The sequence below is a fragment of the Typopeltis vanoorti genome, chromosome 15 (assembly GCF_054136105.1).
Source record: "Typopeltis vanoorti isolate ZY-2024b chromosome 15, IOZ_Tvanoo_1.0, whole genome shotgun sequence".
Lineage (NCBI taxonomy): Eukaryota > Metazoa > Arthropoda > Arachnida > Uropygi > Thelyphonidae > Typopeltis > Typopeltis vanoorti.
Genome location: NC_143563.1, coordinates 83,336,112 through 83,357,515, shown reverse-complemented (window position 1 = coordinate 83,357,515; position 21,404 = coordinate 83,336,112). Strand labels below are relative to the sequence as shown.

Below are 21,404 nucleotides of genomic sequence, written 5' to 3'. Positions count from 1 at the left end.
GTGTTAAAGCCTTTATCCTGCTTGTTCTACTGGTTGATTTGAGTCTAGAAGAGAGGTTAACCTTTGTTATTACTTTTGTGAGAATTTTGTACAGATTAGAGAGAACACTAATTGGTTTATAGTTCTTTACTTCTTCTTTGTCCCCTTTTTTTAAATAACAGCATTAGAGTAGCATTTTTCCAATTTTCTGATATCTTCCCCTCTTCTAAGCATAGAATTTAATTAATTCTATGTGAATTAGTTCTTCACCAGGACATTTTCCAGTTCCATTCTTATCTTATATTGTAGTTATTTGACTTTTGCCAACTGATAAATGTTTTCTTAGTATTTTCACATTTTTATTGTTTTCAATTGCTTCTTTTATTTTTGTAGTGTTATAAGATCTTATTTCATTTCTCATCTTTTTCCTTATTGTTTTGCATAGTTCTACATATTCTATTTTAGAAGTTAAGTTTTTGTCTTGTTTCACATTTCGTCTCTTTTTTAGTTAGTTATATGGTTTCCTCTGAAAGTTTATGGTCTTTTTGTTGCTTTCAAATATGTTGGCTGCTGAGATTATTATTTCCATTAGGTTTTTGCTTATTTTATTTATGTCTTCTTCAAATATATTTATTTAGTCTAGTTTTTGATTGAGTTTTTCTTTGTAATCCTTCTTCTTGTTTCCAATAGGTTTTAAGTTAAAACTTCTTGATTTTTTGTTATTTAGCCATTTCATTTTTCCAATTTGGGGTTTATTTTAATTTTGGCTCTCACCAGTCGGTGGTCACTTCCTGTTTTTACTTGATTTAGTACTGAGGTATGTTGAACTATATCTTTATTATTACACAGCATATAATCTATTTCATTTTTTATATCTCCATCTGGACTTATCTGGAGGTGTTATGTAATAATAATAATATATCTTAATAATATTGAAATGCGGATCATTTTCTGATAAAATTTCTAATAAATGAGATAATTTATTGAGACACTAGGATAAAATCTTTGTTGTTAAAACTCTTAGTTGGTATTTTCACATATTAAATTTGCTTCATTAACTTTTGTAATTCCTTCTTTGTGAGAAGGTTAATGCAGATATCCAATAATGTCAATATCTGGAATATCAGTGGAATTCAATTAATGCATTACATTTATGACCTCATTTCTAATAGTACCCTTGATATCCACCTCACTTAGTTAGGGTTATAGTTTCATATCATCAAGTCAATTCATCTGATAGCAACAAAATAGCATTAAAAGGAATTTTGGCCAATTATGTCAGCGAAGTATCATTTTCAGAAGTAAGAAAAAGATATCTGTAAATGCTTAATTAACATCAGGGAATGAACAATAGTCAGTTAAAATATCTGACGTTACAAAAAAAAGCAACATCCAAAATTAAATATGTTTAAATGGATATAAGCCTTAAAAACAATCTATAAAGATGAATAATGCAAAACACATCCTTTTGGAAGTGCTTGAGGACTCATTATGAGTCAGACCCAGAAGAAATACCTATGTTCAAACAAGTCATATTTCCCATACATTATTATTAAGAGAGACCTCCAGGGAGTCAGGAATTCATTGAGGAAGGCCACATACTACATGCACCAGGTGTCATAAATCATTCACACTACTTCTACACACATCCAATAGTAACCCATTCCAATCATGCAACACACTATGAGAGAAAAAAAAATCTAGATCTCACCCCTTTCTTGATGGCATTCCTTCTCGGCTCCCAAGGATGACCTCTTATCCTTTCCCCATCCTCCATAAAATAAAAATTCGACAACTGAAATCCTGTATGACCCTTTCAGAAGTCTCAATCATATCATCCCCCTTTCTCCTATTTGCTAGAGTCTGCAGTCTACAAATTCTAAATTTGTCTTCATAATTGGTATTCCACAATCCTGTTATCATTTTTAATACTCTCCTTTGCACTCTCTCTCTCTCCACTGTATCAGAATCACTATGACAACGAGACCCGACCTGCACACAAGAGTCTAAGTAAGATCTTTTCAAGGCCTTGTAAAGAGGCAAAATGACATCCTTATCTTTACATGTCAAAGTTTCTTTCTACATTGCAATTATCTTCTGAGTAGTATTTGCAATCCTCGATATAGGCCCTTGAACTTCAACTTCCTATCTACTAAAATTCCAAGATCCCTAAGCCTGATCAGTTTCTTCTAGCATAATCCCACCAATAATCAAAGTGCATGACTTTACATTTACTAAGATTGAACTGATAGCCATTTTCCCATGCTCACAATTCTAGCCTACTGAAATCATTCTGCAAGTACTGCATGTCGGCCACATTCTTGATTACCCTGCTTATCTTTGCATCAGCAATTAGCTGTATGTGGCTTATGAAATACTTTCCAATATCATTAATGTACAGATTGAATAACAGTGGACCAAGGAGTGATCTTGTGGTACACTACTGATTATCTTAAATATTACAGACCTCCCATATACCACTTTTTGATATATGTCAGTCAACCATTCTCTTATCCATGCTAAGAATTTATAATCCAATCCCATATTCTCCAATTTATGCAAGTTTTCCATGCTATATCTATCAAAAGCCTTAGCAAAATTCAAAAGTATCACGGTGTATCAGTCCCCTTGTCTAACTCAATGATAGCATTATTAAAGAATGTAAGCAAGCTTCTAAAACATGACCTTCCTTTAGTAAATCCATGTGTTATTGCAAAGTAAAGATTCTCTGTCAATTCATTTCTGAATGTAAACCTTAACCACCTTTTCCAAAATCTTACCACTACTCCAAAGATACTAACAGGTCAATAGTTAGATATATATCAGTCTCTGCACCACCACCCCTGTGCAATGGGATTACCATATATTCTCTCCAGTCCTGCAAAATCTCCCCTGTTCTGAGGCTCACATAACCTGGTTAAAGGAATAGCCAGTTCAGGTGAATACTCTTTCAGCATCTGTACAGATATCCCATCAGTCCCTATTGCTGAATTCTTATTCAATATGTGCCATAGCTTTAATACCTCTTCCTCCTCATACACCTGAGTTTTGTCATTCAGTGACAAGATTCAGTAAAGAGGTAGTAGTGAGTGCAATATCGCATACACTAGGCTGATAACTTTTAGCAAAATGGGCATTCATTTGTTCAACAACAACAACAACATTTGCCTCTGATACCCTCACACCATCTGCATTCAGTATACAGTTATTCTTTCATAAACATTCTTTCTTTTACATGCAGCATAACAATAAAATTCTTTGGGATTGCCTTTAGCTTGCAGAGCTAGTTTCTTTTCAATCTTAGCTTTCCATACAACAGTTGACTCTTTTGGTCTGCTGCTTGTAATTTTCATAACTGGACATCATCTTTATGCAAATGGTATTCCTTCCACATTATACTTCATTTAAGAATTGCTGGGCTTGATAAGATTACACATTTCACTCCCCTACTCTATTTATTCTTTGAACGATATGGAACCTTCTGATATTGCATCATTTAATATTTTAAACACTGCCCATGCACTGTCGATATCCTTCACATCCAACAACTAATACCATGGTGCAGAATCCAGCATACTCCTCAGTTGGTCATAATTTCCTGCTTTGTAGTTCAGAATGTAACCTTTTCTGAATAGAGTATTCATAAACGTAACTACTTCTCAAATGAATACTGCATGGTGGCTGTCACCAACTGGAGGCAGAACAGTCATCTTAAACTGAAATCACCCTCTAACACTATAATCAAATCTAACACTCTTTCATCTCAGGTTCCTTCTGTCATGCTGATTGAGGAAGTTGTCTTGCAACAGCTCAATAAATTCAGTTTCACTCTTCTCATGAGATTCTGCTGCTACTCAATCAACGTGCAAATAATTAAAATCCCCCATTGCGATTCATCTTTTTGCACCCATCATCTTTATTTGGTGATGCATTTCTTGGTCACTAGCAACTGATCCACTATTCATTTGATCTTGTTAGCTTCCATCTCAAACCAGATGGCTTCAAACTCACCGCTAGATGAAAAAACTATCACAATCATAGGTCTCTCAACACTAACTGGCAAGTCATCCAATATCATTAGCAGCATGCTCCACTCCTCTCCTATCTATCCTTCCTAAAAATGCTGTACCCTTTACACTCGATACCAGCTAGTATGTCTGCTTCTGACGAGTCACACTAATGCACACAATCTGAGGTGCCAATGCATTAAACAACTCTACCCCTTTATTTCTGATACTCCTGGCATTCATGTACATAAATAAAAATCTACTTGCATGTTTTTTTGCATACTCTTCTCTGTGGTCTGTGTGACATAGTTGGACAACTTGGAGTTCTTATCTATCTAGTGTCTTATTTATGCAGACATCTTTGAACACATACCTGATGAGTCCAAACTGGACAAGAACAAAATTGAAATCAATCTCTTCTCATAACCCGTTTAACCTGTATGTTAATGATATTGGGAAAGATTTGAATGGGAATATACAGCTGTTTGAAGATGATGCAAAGTTGGGATGAACTATGAGGCGTAGAGCAGATGCCAGTTCAATGTTACAAAATGTAAGGTTTAAAAATTTGGAAAACAACGATGGAATGCAGAATTTACATTTGGTGGATTTATATATTGTTGGAGGTGGAAGAAATAAGAGATCTTGGGGTGATGGTGAATAAGGAACCGAAATTCAGGATATATATTACCAAAATTGTGAGAACACAACAAATTCTGGGAATGATGCAGAGGACACTGACTTGCAGAAATATGGAGATTCTGGTTCCACTGTATAAGGCTCTGATAAGACCACATATGGATGACTGTGAACAGATTTAGTCACCTGGTTTTGAAAAGAATGAAGAGATGTTGGTGAGGGTCAAGAGGCAATTGACCAAAGCAGTTTCTGCTCTCTGGAATGTTGAATATGAAGAAAGATTAAGATGATGCAATTTGCAGTCTAGTGGATAAGAGGGAAACAGGTGATATGTTAGAGATGTACAAGTTAGTAAGGGGTTGTTACAGAATTAACATTGAAGAGGTTTTTTATAAAATGGTGAGAGACTGGGGAGAACAAGAGGACATCCCTGGAATGAGAAGCAGATTTTTTGGATGGAGAGTTGTGAATAATTGGAATGCATTGCCTGAGGGCATGGTGTCTGCAGAGAATTTGAATGTTCAAAGCATGGTATGATGAACTGTGTACATGACAAAAGGGACCACTTAGATGAGTCGAATACAGCTTGTTCTTCACCAAGCTTCCCTCCCACAATCCTTCTCAACCATTTCTCAAGTGTACTTGCATAAATCTTACCAGGAACACTCAGTAGGGAAATACCTTTGTAATTCACACATTGTTTTGTTTCCCTTTTTGTATATGGGAACTATGAGAGCTCTACTCCAATTATCTGGAATTCATCCCTTTGTCCAGGCCTTCTGAACTATGCAGTGAAGTCACTGTAAGACTTTTATACCTCCGTACTTGAGCATTTCTGGTCGAATATCATCTACTCCCGCTGCCATTCCACATTTGAGGCTTTTGATGACTTTTTCTACTTCAAGTATGGATAGATATTCCTGGTTGCATGTCTGTTGACTGTTTTTCACCACTCTGTTGTCATCATCACTACTTGTTTCATTTAGCAATTTTTCAAAGTAATTACTCCATACATCAATTTTTCTCCAGTTTTCATTTCTAATTATGGCACTCTTTCCTCCATTTCTGAGCTTTTTCAACACCTTCCAGAATATCTTTCCACCTTCCTGATATTCATTTTCAATGTTCTTACCAAAGTCTTCCCATGAGTTTTGTTTAGCTAGCTTTATACAGCATTTAGCTTTCTTACATTTGTCTCTGTATTCTCTAAGAGCAAAAGGTGACTTATTCAGCAGGAACTTTCGATATGCTTTCTTCTTTTCCTTTACTGCCTCTAACTTCCTGTGTCCACCATGAAGTTCTGATTTTTCTATCCTTGCAGACAACCTTACCACATGCCTCTCTAGCTGAATCAATCAATGTTTTTTTTCAGGATTTGCCAGTGAATCTCCAAGGTCTGGTCCCTGTTCTCCAACTCTTTAATTTTTACTTGAACAATGTTTGTGTATTTTAGTCTACAGTTCACATCTGAGAGTTACTCAACTTTCATTTACTTTAAAACTTTCTTATTTTTTACATGTTCTTTTCGATATGAAATTCAATTTTATCCTGCTCAACACTAAATAGTGATCACTTTCAATTTCAAATCCTCTGCACACACTAGCGTCCTGCACCAGTGAGAAAACATCACTATCAACAATAACACAGTCAATGAGACTTTTCTTATTCCTAGCCTCTTTTCTCCTTTTTCTCCTCATTTTGGATTTGTAACATTCATTCCAGTCTTTTTTGGAGTCAGATGAAAATTAACACGTAACTGGAAAGTTTTGGGATTCTCTCACTGTGTTAAGTGTCTTAACACAGTCCAACTTTCCAACTTAAATAAATAAATAAAAATGTGAATTTGTGCACATTTTTATGTTAGAACATTGTGTTAGTAATAACCAGTCCATGTCCTGAGCAGAAATCCAAAAATGTTTTGCCATTATTATTAACTTTGCTCTTTTCTTGAAATATTCCCAAATATTTTTGCATGTCTGACAATCATTTCTTACTCTGCTATTTAGATCCCCAAGTTTTCCTTTTTCATTGTGTCAGTTGCTTTCTCTAAACCCTCAAAAAATTCCTCCACTTCTACCTTAGTAAAACCTTCTGTGGGACCATAGGCACAAATAAGTCTCATTGTTCAGTTCCCCATTCTCATATTTGCCCACATCGCTCTACTTGAGACTGCCTGCCATTCAAGAAAATTAGCCTCGTATTTAGTGTTGAATATCAAAGCTACACCTTCTTTTGATGTCATTGTTTGTATATAACATTTTATTTATTGCTCAGAAAGATCTCACCAGTTATTGTCTTTTTTGTTTTAGTCACCCCTATTATGTTGATCTGGTACTTATCCAATTCCTCAGCCAGCTCCATATCTTTATCATTCAGGCTTCTTATGTTGATAGTACCAATCTTGAACTTTGGTGATGTTGAGTTGGGGTGTGTTGCAGGATTTGTTCCAGTAGCTGACTTTTCGCTGTTTGTCTGGTTCCCTGGCAAAAACAACATTGGCCTTGTCTAACCAGGTGACACCCGGTCGGCATGAAATTCTGTTATGTAGTACTATCATTTTATATTGTGGTTCAAGCCAATAAGAATACAATTTGGTTGGCTAAATCCCAAATTGTCAGCCCATCCTTGTTTGTTCAGTATCCAGGTAGATACTTAACAGGGTGCACCATGAGAAGGTGAGGATTAGACATTAGGCCAGAAGCCCTGGTCAGTTCTCTGCATTCCTTTAAAGGCTATCTGGAGTATTTAGTATTCACAAGTTATGGAAAATCTGCAGGTTTTGCTACATGTTAGCAAAATGTATATGGTGTAAACAAAACCTTAAAAAGGGGCAACAGATAGTTTATTTCCCAAATTGTCAGCCCATCCTTGTTTGTTCAGTATCCAGGTAGATACTTAACAGGGTGCACCATGAGAAGGTGAGGATTAGACATTAGGCCAGAAGCCCTGGTCAGTTCTCTGCATTCCTTTAAAGGCTATCTGGAGTATTTAGTATTCACAAGTTATGGAAAATCTGCAGGTTTTGCTACATGTTAGCAAAATGTATATGGTGTAAACAAAACCTTAAAAAGGGGCAACAGATAGTTTATTTTTAATATGAAAATTAGTCATCTTCAACCATTTTCTGTCTATTGTTGGACAAAGGCATCCCTCAAAATCCTTCATGGAGTCCTATCCTTTGCTTTAATATGCCATTGAATTTCAGCCATATCTCATCTCATTATGCCATCCTTCCATTGTCTCTTTAGTCTTCCTGTAGCACTGTAAGTTTTTTTTTTCCCCAAGTCTCTGATTGCCATTTAGATCTTTTAATGGCTATTATAATGTCTCACCCTAGTCTAAGCTTTGATCAAAGTATTGTGCTTTCTATTTAGAATGGTAATACCAAGTAATGATTTTCCATTTTCCTCCTGGTCTACTAAAAAATTCAACAACAAGTTGAAGTAATCCTCAATTTGTTGGTCAATTTTTTAGTAGTCCATGTTTCACTTCTATATGTCATGACCAGAAGTAAACAACTATTGAATATTTTTCTTTTAAGGTAGATTCACAGTGTTTTCCAAAGACTATCTAACCAAGTTGAATTCTATGTGTAATTTCTTCTTCCCAGCTTCCTTCCACTGTGTTCTTTTGTCCTAGGTAAACATAGATCGTTCCTATATCAATTTTCTGGTGTTCTATTTGTACTGGCTTCTTGATAATGTATTACTAATGAAAATCAGTATTTACTGTTATTTGTAATAGTAGTAAACTTTTTCTTCCGGATTTGCAAATCTATTCTGTTGTAATTTTTTTATTTGCTCTCAATCCTTCTGCCTTTGATATAATTGAGAATAGGCTAGATGATCTCTCTCTTTCACAAAGATATTTCTGGCACCTGAAGTCCTCAAAGAATTCAGAAGCTGTACAGGGCACTACAGAGATTTAGAGGTTTGAGATATAAATGTATGGCTGCTATTCCTGGGTATACAAATTTACAGATTTTGTTTTTATTGCTGTCACGCCTTGATATTTCTATTTAAAGCAAATCTCCTTGTTGGGAAAACTGAAATCTCACTCAGATACTATTCCTCTTGTGCAGTTAGTGATTTTATGTAACCATAATTGTTATTTCCCCTAACAGACATTGCATGGGTATTGCAACTAATGTTTCTTCAAGGCAACTTCCACAAGGATATCCTGAATGAAGTTCCTTTATGGGCTTTCTAAACACTTCTCAAAAAAATAAGGCTGATATTGTCGATTGGACATTTGAGTGTGGGATTAAAAAGATGGTATTTAGTATATGTTTCTGATGTTTTTTTTTAACTCTAATTCTTCATGTCATTTGCTGTTTTTACAAGTTGAAAACATGACTGGGCTTTGTGAGAGTCAAATTTGAGGATGAAGGATTCACAGTGAAGTGAGTATTAAACACCAGAACTCCCCACCTATCACAGAGTCACACATGGATGATGACTATCTTGCAAGCAATAGCTGTGTTTGGAAGTGGAATGCTAGGGCTACCTTAAAATGCTATAATAGCATGACAGCAAGCCTGGGCCGTGTCCTTAGGTCATGGGGAAGAAGACTTGCTGTGACACTACTGAGTTTTTTTGTAAGCAAGCCCACTAGCCAGATCAACTTGGCATCAGGCATTGGATTGTGGCAATGGTAATCAGAAAATAGAAGTAAAAAGACTCAGTAAAACCATGGAAAAATATGATAAGTATAGAAAAAGAGGTCGAATGAAGGGACCAGCACAATCACTAGAAAGTCTCCTAGTGATTGTGCTGGTCTAAAATCACCATCACAAATCCCCCCCCCCCCCCCAAGGAGATTAAATATGTAAAGTGATAATAAACAAAACCGGTATAATGTAGTGTGGTAGGAAACCAGGCCAATAAGTAATATTATATTATAAGTAACAGTTACATTAGAAATTGAACAGTGAACAAAGATAAGGTCACAGACAAGAATTCCAAGCATTAGGAGAGTAAATAGATAGTATCAGTGGATTAATCATAATAAAAGGGCATCAGAGAAGAACATGATATTACTGATATTCAAGAATGTGATTTAATTAATTACATGTTTTCAATATATAACATTACAAAATACAGTGCATATTTTCAATTCAAGAGAATGAGTTTTATCAAGATTTATATATATATATATATATTTATATATATATATATATATATAAAAAAATAAAAGTGAAGTAAAACAATTTTTTCTAAATAAAATAAGAACTTAACAGTTCACATTTAAAACACTGCAAAATTTAAAAAACAGAAATTAACATTCATTAAAAATTAATCACATTTTAAAATAAAACAAACTAAATTACATACTGAAACGTTTGTCTTAAATTTAAAGCAATGCCTCATGCTTGAGCAGTTATCTGTTTTGGACAATATCTGCTTTACATTGCAGTAATTATGCTATATTTTCTTAAGCTATTTCTGATGTGATATCTACTCAGCTATGAATAATTTGCAACATTCAATTCACTCTTTGTGGTAATAAAAATTTAAGTTCAATTCCTTATGGATTAAAAGTTTTAGCTGAAAATTTGCATGAAAAGTGGATAACAGTAAGTTTAAGATTAAACTTACTTTGAATTAATCCAAACTAGATCAATGAGACAGCATTAATCTGACTACACTTTGTAGTTAGATTATAAACTAATTTTATTTTGAAATAAATGAAATGGACATTCCCTTCCTACCTGAAATGAATAGCTTGTCTATTCATTTCAGGTAAGAAGGGAATGTCCATTTCTGATTCTTTAATTATGCATTTCATTATGCATTTATCATGATGACAAGTATTATAAGAACTCCAGAATTCTAAAGCATACGCCACCTATATTAACCCAGTAAATATCACCATTAAGTATGGATAAACTGGTTAAAAACCAAATTAGTCACCTTATAAATACAAACTTACTCTTCTTTTTGTTTTTCCAGTTTTTCTTTATATTGTTCATACTCTTTGGAAAATTTTTCCTTTTCTGCATCTGCCATTGTCTGTGTAGGCTATAAATTAAAAAAAAAAAAAAAATTTTTTTTATACATTTTTTATGACACCACTTGATACTAATACTTATGCTACAATATTGTGACAGATTTTATTCAAATAAATGGATTTTGCAGGTGAATGGCAAATTGATTTAGTCAGTTTTAAAGTTATTAAATCTTTGATATTTAGTATTAAAAATGGCTTCATCAAATACATTTAATTTAAGCATTTTTAAATAAGAATTTTATTTAAAAATAAAAATAAATGGATTGGCTTTCAGGAGGTAGGGAGGGGTTTAATTTTGAAATTTTCAATTCAGGGGAGGGGGGTTAATTATGAAATTTTTCCTGATATATTATTTCATGTTGCTCCTAATTTAAAGTAATATTAAAAACAGCAAGGCTTATTTGGTGATGGTGATACCCTATTTTCTAACCAAACCCTAACATTAGATCTCATATAATTTTTTTTTTAAATTTATATTGAAAGAATAATTAATAGGACATAATTGGTTGTGCACTGTTAGAAGGTTGGAATGACAGTATTTAGTGCTTTGTCTTCAGTAATTTTATCTATTTTAGTTTCTATCTTTTTTTTTTTTTTTTTTTTTGCCACAATGCTTCCACAATCCCCTTGTGGAAGTGTTATGTCTTCTCCATTTGTTTTCCATAATTCAAGGATAATTAAAAATAGAACTGTGTAAATGTGCACAATATCGAAGTGTGGAACATGTTCTGCAACTGAAAATATTCAAATATATATATATATATATTGCTGTATATATACCAGTATATATTGGTACAGAAAGGGAAAGGAATTACCAGACATTTTCATACATCATAAAATCTGTGGACTTCACGCACTGTAAAATGTTCATAAGGATGAGGTACTGCGATTGTTAAATTAACTGGGAGTTGCAGTTTGTTACTCCAGAAAATTGGTCGTATTTAACAAACTGTCTATTTTTTGAAAGTCCATAAGAAGAAGTTTGCCTGTAGTGTCATCAATAAAGCTATGGATAGGATTTCATGTTAGTGAAAGGTTATTTTCCATGTACTGAATTTTGTTTAAAACAAATTGATAATTGTAAACACTTTTTATGAATATGTGGAGATCTCCCAATGGTTCACACACTAATCAAATAGATTTTATTATGATCAGTCAGAGATTACAGAAATGGAATAACAAATGCAACAGTTATGTCACGTGCCAACTGTGGATCAGACCACAGACGTGTGAATTACAATAAATATAAAGTTAAAAAAAAGACAACAGATTTAAAACATTCATGTAGGATACAGCTAAATTAAATAACAGTAACATCAAGACTATTTCAGAGTGATATAGTACAATATATTGAAAAGAAAGAAGATTCCAACAAACGGATCAAGATAAAAGAAGCAATATTGACTGCAGCAGAAAAATGTATCAGAAAAACAAAGAGTAAATTAAAAAAAACAATGGATGAATGAAGAGATCTAATGGATAAAAGAAGAACCTAGAAAATAACCCTAATGAAAATGAAAAATATAAAAGATTAGATAGACAAATAAAAAATAAATGCACAGAAGATAAACATAGATGGATCAACAATAATTGCTTTGAAGTAAAGAAATTCGACAAAGAAAATAAAATTGTAGAGTTGCATTCAAAAATAAAATTTTTAATAACCAAAAGAAAATGGCAAGCCAACAGTTAAAAGATTCATATCTTTTAACTTTTTAATTAAAATCCATGTATACTTAAAAAAGAAATAGTGAGCACAATTATTATTATACTATATATGACACAGGCATGCTACCAAAAGTCTATCTGCATTCTGATACCAAAAAAAAGTAAGCAGAAAATTTTAGAACAATTATATTATATATTATATTATATCCCACTCTTCAAAAATACTATTGAAAATAATGAAAAATGGAATGTTTTCTAGCATTAAATGACATATAAATGAACAGCAAAAAGGATTCATGCAAGGAAAAATTAGAATTAATGCAATTTATGAATTAAAAACTATTATTGAAAGATAAAGCATTTAAAAAACCATATGACATACTAAGCCATGAAAAGTTAATAGAAATATTAAGACATTCAAATTAATACAAAGATAAATGACTTCAGAATAATAACCAAATTATGCTGGAATCAAAAGACAAGTTATAAACAACAGATATCAAAAGAGTGAGACAAAGGTGTATAATATCCCCGATATTTTCAATATATATACAGTGAAAGGATAATGAAAGAATATAAGGAAATTGAAATGGGAATAAAAATAAATGCAACAAAATTAGCAATATTAGATTTGTTAATGATTTTTAATCATGGTGTTTACAACAGTCTACCCCTCCCAGACATCCTAGTTACCAGACAACCATATGGATCCCTTACCTTCAGTCTACAGAATCCCCCCTCCCCCTCCACACACATAGACATACATTAGTGGCCAAAATTGTGTAAGCCATTTGGAAAAAGTGTGTTTTTGAGGTTTGATGGCTCATAACACCACTTTTTTTTTTTTTGGTGTAATACCATAAAATTATATATCAATAATTTAAGATAATTTAATCAAGAATGTAATGCAACAAAGTTTGTTTAATTATCTGTATTCTATGAAAAGTTATAGCCAAATAACCAGAAAAAAAGCACAACTTGCTTAGATTGATATGAAGTAGTTTAGTTTCCTTCATTTGAATGTAGCCAAAGAGCATGAGTGTTTAGAGAGTCAATCAGGTGTGATCATGTTTTGGCAATGAGCCAATAAGGTCACAGTAGGATTCAGCTGTTGATGTCATGTATTAGAGCTGAGAGAAGGTCATTTGTCAGTGTGTTATGTGATTGCTATCAAGTTTGTTGGATTTTTTTTGTGTTCTTTCATTTAGTGAGCTTGCAAAACGTAATAAAATTAAAGAAATGGCACAAAGAGTTGACTGGTCACCCAGAAAGCAATATAAAATAGTACTATTAAGTGAACAAGGCTACAGTTATGAAGAAATTAGAAGAAAAATTGGTGGAAACTTAACCAAAGGTCGCATTTCTAAATTTCTGAAGAGGTATAAGGAGACTCAGTCACTACAAAACCAGACTGGTAAAGGCAGGAAAAGGTACACAACAGCAAGTGATGATAGAAGAATTGAGAGACTGTGCCTACGTGACAGAAGAAAATCATCTGGGTGTATACAAGATGAAATGGTGCAATACAATGTGAAGTTGAGTGCAAGGACTGTTCGGCACAGACTGCAGGAATTTGGTCTAAATACTAGAATTCTACGAAAAAAGTCATTTTTATTTCTCAAACAAAGGTTGAAAAGATTAACTGGACAGCGGAACAATGGAACAGTGTTATTTGCAGTGATTAGACCAAAATCTCTCTGTTTGGTAGTGATGGCATAAAATACGCAAGGAGAAGATTTGCATCCTGATTGCATTACGCCTACCGTGAAACACCCACTTAGTGTTATGATCTGGGGTTGTATGACATCAAAAGGTGTGGGCAGAATTTGCGTGATTAATGGGAATATAAATGCCCAAAAATACATAAATGAAATACTTGAGCCCAAACTGAAGCCTTCCGCAAGTGATCTTTTCCAAGATAATGAAGCATTTATAATTCAACAGGATTCAGCTCCATGTCATGTTGCTGCTGTGTGCAAAATGTGGTTTCAAGATAATTATATTCCACTGCTGGGAATATGATTATCTTGGAATAGCCCAGACCTGGTAATGGCCTGAGAATAGCCCAGACCTTAACCCAATCGAAAATCTATGCAGCCGACTAAAGAAACTTGTTAGTCAGAAGCAACCCACCAATAAAACCCAATTAATAGAAGCAATAATTCAATCTTGGTTTCACATTATAACAACTGCAGAGCTAAAAAACTTGGTTCACTCCATGGGAAGGCATTGTAAGGCAGTAATTAATGCTAAAGGTTACCCAACTAAGTATTAACTCGCATTGTGAGAATTTTTGTATATCTCATTTTTTCTGTGTGTTTCACTTTTCTTCTTTATAACTGCTGTTCTAATAAAAAATCCTTCCTAAAAGTTATTGCATTACATTCTTGATCAAATTATCTTTCCATTGATATATAATTTTATGGTATCATTCAAAAAAAAAAGTGGTGTTATGAGTGAGCCATCAAACCTCAGAAATACACATTTTCCAAAAGGTTTCCATAATTTTGGCCACTAGGGTAGATACATCCATCAGTCACCCCCCCCCACAACAATTGGGAACTATCAAAACCTTAGTCCACTAGGCAAAATTAATTTGCTCGGATAACACTGCACTTAACACAGAACTCACCCACACAAAAAATACTTCTTTGACCAATGGCTGCAACCTCCCACCAAATAAAAAAGAATTTAACATAAGTATCCACACCGTCCCCCCCCCCCTTCCAAACATGGATTATAGTAAATCCATCATCATTCCTTATATCTGTGGCACCTTAGAAAAGGTGATGAATATATTAAAAAAAAAAAACAATCTTGTGACCACTTATAAACTACACAAAAAAGCTCACAGCACTTATCCACTCCTCCAAAGACCAGCTACAACCTCTGGATTTACCTGAAATTGACCTGGTACCCTGCAGCTGAAACCTTTCTTATTATGGACAAACAGGTAGGAGAGCCAAAATCCATATATCAGAGCACCAGGATTACATTAGCAGACCATGTCCTGGATACCTGGCACAAGATCCATTGGAAAAGAGCCACCATACTCCACCAAAGCAATTTTAGGTTCGAGAGGCTTTTCCTTAAATCTACTGCAGCTCTTACCAACTATCCCACCTAAACAAATGAGTTGTATCAGACTACCTCTCATATGGCAAACTCTCATCAGCAGACAGTCAGCCCAATGGACAAGAACACCCAACCAAAGCCAAGAGGTGGCAAAAGTGTAAAACTCCAGGTCTTCCATTATCTCTCCGGTTTTCATTTGTGTTACTGAAGTGTGCCTGCCTGTGTGCATGTTCAATACCATTATATTAATCCCAGATGATGCCGATATGACTTTAGCTAAATATAGGAATGAGTAATAAAATATTTTTAATAATCAAATCTATGTTATTAATTTCCTTAAACAATACACAATGCTGATGATTTTGTGTTTATAGCAAAATCAAAAACACAAAAAATATGATTGCAATACTAATCAAAAAGAGTCGTCAGAATTATGGCTTAGTATTAAATTCAGCTAAAACCAAGTAAATTGTAATAAGCAAAAAAACAGCAACAAACACAAATTTTAGAGTATCAATAAGATTCATTCAAAATGTAAGCTTAAAATTATTATAGAAGGTTAGAATTATTTAGGAGTATATGATTTCAGAAGATGGAAATAAAGTTATGGAAATAAAATCAAGAATAGCTAAGGCAAAAGAAGCATTTTGGAATAATAAATTACTAATGACCTCTGGAATAAATAAACAGACTAAAATAAGAATGATAAAATCTTATGTATGATCCCACATTGAATTATGGATGTGAGACATGGACATATACAAAATCCATAATCAGGAAATAGCAGGCCTTTGAGATGTGGTACTATAGCAAAGCATTGAAGACTTCTTGGAATGAGAAGAAACTAACAAAGAGCTACTGAAGTTAACATGAACCAAAAGAGCACTCGTGGATGACCTTATGAAGGGAGAGGAGGGGCAAGATGGTAGGAAACATTAAGAACATCAGCAGGGAAAACACCTCTGGAAATTCTGGAAGGAAAATTAGAAGGAAGAAGTTATCCTTGTAGGTCAAGAGCTTCTTGGCTGAATGATGTAAAGAAATGGATGGGTAACAAGAGCTATTATGAGATGAAAAGAATGGCAGAGGAGAAGAATGGACACAGGCATACCATGATTGCTAACCTCCAAACTGGAGAAGCTACTTAAAAAGAAGAAAGGCCATTTATGTAAATGAAAGAGTGGAGGAAAGTAGAGAGCCTTGGGAATACTCTGACATGGGTGGGGAAATCTGACAAAAAGAAAGCCATCTATATGTAACATAGGAAATGACCAAAAAGGTGGACAACTAAATCACTTCAGAGTATTATGTCTGTTTCTACATGTGCTTTTCTGGCCAGTTTACCTATATTACTGCATAAAAAAAACCTGCGATGGCAGAGTTTTATCTACTGGGATCTCAGCTCACATTCAACTGGAAGCTATGTCAAGAGAAACCACATGAAGATACATTTTTTTTTTTTTATAAGAGTGTTTTGATAACTAAGACATCCTCACTTCACTAGAGAATGTCAAAGAGATTGGCATTTAAGATACTGGTGATAGCAGATCCAGATGCTCAGCTTACTTAAACACTTACAGTGTTTGTGAAATGGAGAGGTACAACTGAGTACTGTCATAAGAAAGACAATGAATAAGATTTGAGTGGAGAGTGATAAGCAGTTATTCAAGTTCGGTAAGAAATAACTGTCAACCAACTTCCTACCCATCTTATCAGGTGACCATTAATACTTAGTATATTTTAGTCAGCTTAAATTCAAGATGAAGTAGATATTTTTCATGTTCCTGCTTATTTTCATGCCACATTTCTAATGGCAGCTATTCAATCTGTGTTCAAAATTTCTGAACATCTGTACTGGATTTATTTAAATGCATATTATCATCTATATAAAGTAGAGAGTTGAGTTGATAAGATTTATGCAAGTATGTTTGCAAAATTCTGTATGGAACACACAGAAAAATTCTTCCTATAAATTCTGACACTTATTTCCACTTTTACCAATGGTTACAATGAAAGCTACTCCCATCATTTGGACTTTGACCTTCTGAATTACACGGTGTAGCTAATGTATAACTTTTATACCACTATATTTGATTTTTTCTGGTCAATTACTCCAGCTGCCTTTCCACATTTGAAGTTTCTGATAGCTTTTTTTCTGGCTTAAGTGTTGATATGCACACACCCCTGAATATTTTCTATTATTACTACGCTCCAGGGAGTCCAAGGACTCATTGTGGGAGGGCACACTACTCTCTTTCACTAAATATATCTCATCCACTCCACTACTACTTATTTCTCCAACTACGATGCTATTACCATCAATGCCATCTATCGCCCATCATCACCAGCAACAGTATTTTTGTCTGTAAATTGCATGTGTTCTGAAGGCTGATTTGTCTGTATATGGGATGAAAAACCCGAGTTTCTGGGAGAAAAAACCCTACGAGATCGGCTAACTCACCTTCAACTGAAAAAGTCCATATAAGGATTTTCCTCTCAATGGTCTGCCACTTTTTTCATATAACAATCTTTCAAAGTAATAACTTAATACACCTAGAATATCTTCATCTGATACGATTTATGTTATTCATTCCTCCATTTGTAAGTTTGTTTTTTTTATAAAAAAATAAAAAGACCATTTTGCTATCTTTAGTGATATTTATCTTCTTTATTCTTACCAATGTTCCCTATGACTTTTGTTTACCACTTTTACATACAGTAGCTTTCTTGAAGTTTTCTGTATTCTCTCTCAGATCACCTGCTGCCTAACCTTAATTGCTAGGAACTTCTGACACTTTCTTCTTTTTTAATTTTGACTCAGCCATGAAGTTCAAATTTTTCTGTCCTTCAATACATGCCCACCTGGTTGAATTAATGTTTTCTTCAGTCTGCCACTTGGTCCGTAAGGTTTTTGGTACTTGTTTTCAGATTTCCTTTTTCTTGAATAAAAGAGAAAGGAAATCTGAAAACAAGTACCAAACCTTACATTTTGGCTTTAACTGAACTTTTGCCAACGTAAAATGATCAGATTTCATTCAAAGCCTCAATATACTCTTACATGTAAGATTAACTCAAAGAAAGAATATATGATAAACAGAAACAGTCTCATTGACTGTTTATTATTATCTGAGACCTCCAGGGAGTCAAGGACTCATCAAGGGACGCTGTAAATTACCCAACCCAGCTATCATACCTTCCCTTAAATTCATTTACACTACATGCACTCACTATCCGTAAGGGCAAATTATTTCACTAGCAAGCTCCAACTCAACATCTAGAAGAAGAATAAATCCAACATCAGAACTGAAGATAGGAACCATCACTATCCGTAAGGGCAAATTATTTCACTAGCAAGCTCCAACTCAACATCTAGAAGAAGAATAAATCCAACATCAGAACTGAAGATAGGAACCATCACTATAAGGAATATTAATGAAAAGCAAATTGAACTTGCAGAATTGGAAAGTACTACAGGAAATTGGAAGTACTACAGCTAATTGGAAAGTATTACCGAGACAAAAACAGGCGAGATCTTACTAAATAATAAGTATAGGATGTTATTTTCAGGCAATAATGATTAAGGAAAGGAACGAGTAGTGATAGCATTTAACACCAAACATGAAGATAAACTTCTTAATTGGAAGGCACTCATAGTGAAGAATTTATGGAGACACAACACAAGTGTCAGAATAATTACTTTACTTAACTTTAAGCAAGTAACAATCCCCCCCAATAGCTAACTTTTACATGGAAGACTTCGAACAACAAGCTCCAGATTTGACCAGCCAAAAACCCAAAGTCTGGCTCAGATATGTTGATATTTTCACCATTTGGACCCACAGCCAAATGGCAAAAGATTAAATACGTTCCCAAGCCACCTGAACAAACACCACAAATGTATCCAATTCACCACTGAAATCAAAAACAAAAACTCTTTCTTTTCAAGACACACTTGTCACATGTCTTGCCTCAGGCTGTCTCTCCTTCACTGTCTACTGCAAACCTATACATACAGGCCAATACATACATAAAAATTCATTCAATCATCCAACACAAAAACTAGAGGTCATCAGCAATCTCAAACACAGAGCCCTAACAATCTGCACCAATAACAAGCACTGAACCAGGAATTTGAAATCATTCACCAGACATTTGTAAAAAATTGCTACAATAAACAAAAAAGGTTTTCAAGATCCTCCATAAAAATGCCATTAAAAGCAAAAACGATTACAAGAATGCCATACCCTACATTAGGGGCATTTCAGAAAAAATTGAACACTAAAATACAACATCAAGACAACCTTCAAACACCCAGCAAAATTAAGAAATTTACTTAGCTCCTTCAAAGATCCTCTTCCATACTTTGCCCACCCAGGAGTTTATCAGAATTCAATGTACCTGCAACCTACCTTACATAGGGGAAACAGGACACACCATCCGAATCAGAAAAGATGAATACAAACACCACATTAAATACCTCCACTATGGTAAAATAGGCCTTTCAGACCATGCACTCTAAACATGCCACAGAATTGACTGGAAACACACTAAGTTCCTACACTGCAGCAAAATCTGGTTTGAAAGAAAATTCAAAGAAGCTTGTGAAATGCTGAAACATCATCCAAATCTGAAAAAAATTCTGGAATAATTATTCCAAGAATATGGAGGATCCATCTTCAACCCATATAGCAACCAGAACAACCCCAGACAAAAGAAAATCTCAATACGAAAGGACTGTAGAAATTGTTTAATGTAGCTAAGTTTTTTTTCCCCCTCACCAGAGGTCATGCGGATAAATGATTAACAAACATTTAGATTCATTTTACTTTGGTATAGTGCAGCAGCATGTAGCTTGTATATTATACATAGCTATGTTTCTTGATGATGACCTCAATACAGAGGTCAAAATGTCAATTGTTACTTGCTTAATGTTAAGTAAAGTAATTATTCTAACATGTGTGTTGTCTCCAAATTCTTCACTATGTATGCTGACCACCATGTAACCTTAAAAGAAAGAATTAACTGGAAGGCAGTTTCAAGTAGAGTTATATGGTCAAACACCTCAGGATGGGTGTACATGGACAATGAAAGCTATTTGTGCCTATGGTCCCTCAGAAAGTTTTTCCAAGGAAGAAGTTGAAGAATTTTTTTTAAGTCATTAGAACAGATAGTTAACACAGAGAAAATGGAAAAGTTGTCCTTGTTGGACATCTAAACAGCAGAGTAGGAAATGAATCCCACAAGGTACAGGAAAATTTGGAGAAAAGGGCAAAGCTAATAATAATGGTATTTACTGGACTTCTGCTCTGGACATGGACCAGTCATTACTAACACCATGTTTCAACATAAAGATGCGCACGAGTTCACATGGAGAGAAAATGCAATAAATAAGAAAAGCCTCGTTAACTATGTTATTGTTGATTGTGAATATCTTCACGCTCATTCAGGATACAAGACTGTACAGAGGATTTGAAATTGAAAGTGAACATTACTTGGTACTAAGCAGGATAAAATGGACGTTACATTGAAAAGAACAGCATGTAAGAAACTTTTAAGAATTCAAGTTGAGCAGCTTTTACAAGTAAATTGTAGATGCGACTATACAAACATTTTTGAAGAAAAAAATGAAACAAATTGAAAACAAGAACTAAACCTTCGGGTCTCAGTGGCAAACTCTGAAGAAGACATTGATTGATTCAGCTAGGAAGATATGTGGTGAAGTTGTCTGCAAGGATAGAAAAATAAGAACCTCATGGTAGACACAAGAAGTTAAACAAGCACTCCTGGAAAAGAAGAAAGCATACAAAAGTTCAGCACATGCTCTAAAAGAATACAGAAGAAAAATGTAATAGAGCTAAGCTGACCAGATTTGATCAAATGTCTTGGAAATATCAAGAATGACCACTTGAGTTTACCCAAACTTTTTCCATGGCTTGCATCCAAAGTTGGGTGAGGTTAGTCAGATTATCTGCTGTGGAACAAAAATTGAAGAATCCATATTGATGATCACTAAGTAACTGGTGGGTC

General features: G+C 34.2%; 1 protein-coding gene across 1 annotated transcript in view; it reads right to left on the bottom strand.

Moving 5' to 3' along the window:
• Positions 1 to 21,404, bottom strand: part of ergic53 (lectin, mannose binding protein ergic53) — a 229,324-nt gene that overhangs the window by 62,910 nt on the left and 145,010 nt on the right. The window contains exon 9 of the mRNA XM_090404652.1: positions 10,557 to 10,645. Within this exon, the coding sequence (XP_090260778.1) occupies positions 10,557 to 10,645 (89 nt within the window). The remainder of the gene's footprint in view (positions 1 to 10,556; positions 10,646 to 21,404) is intronic.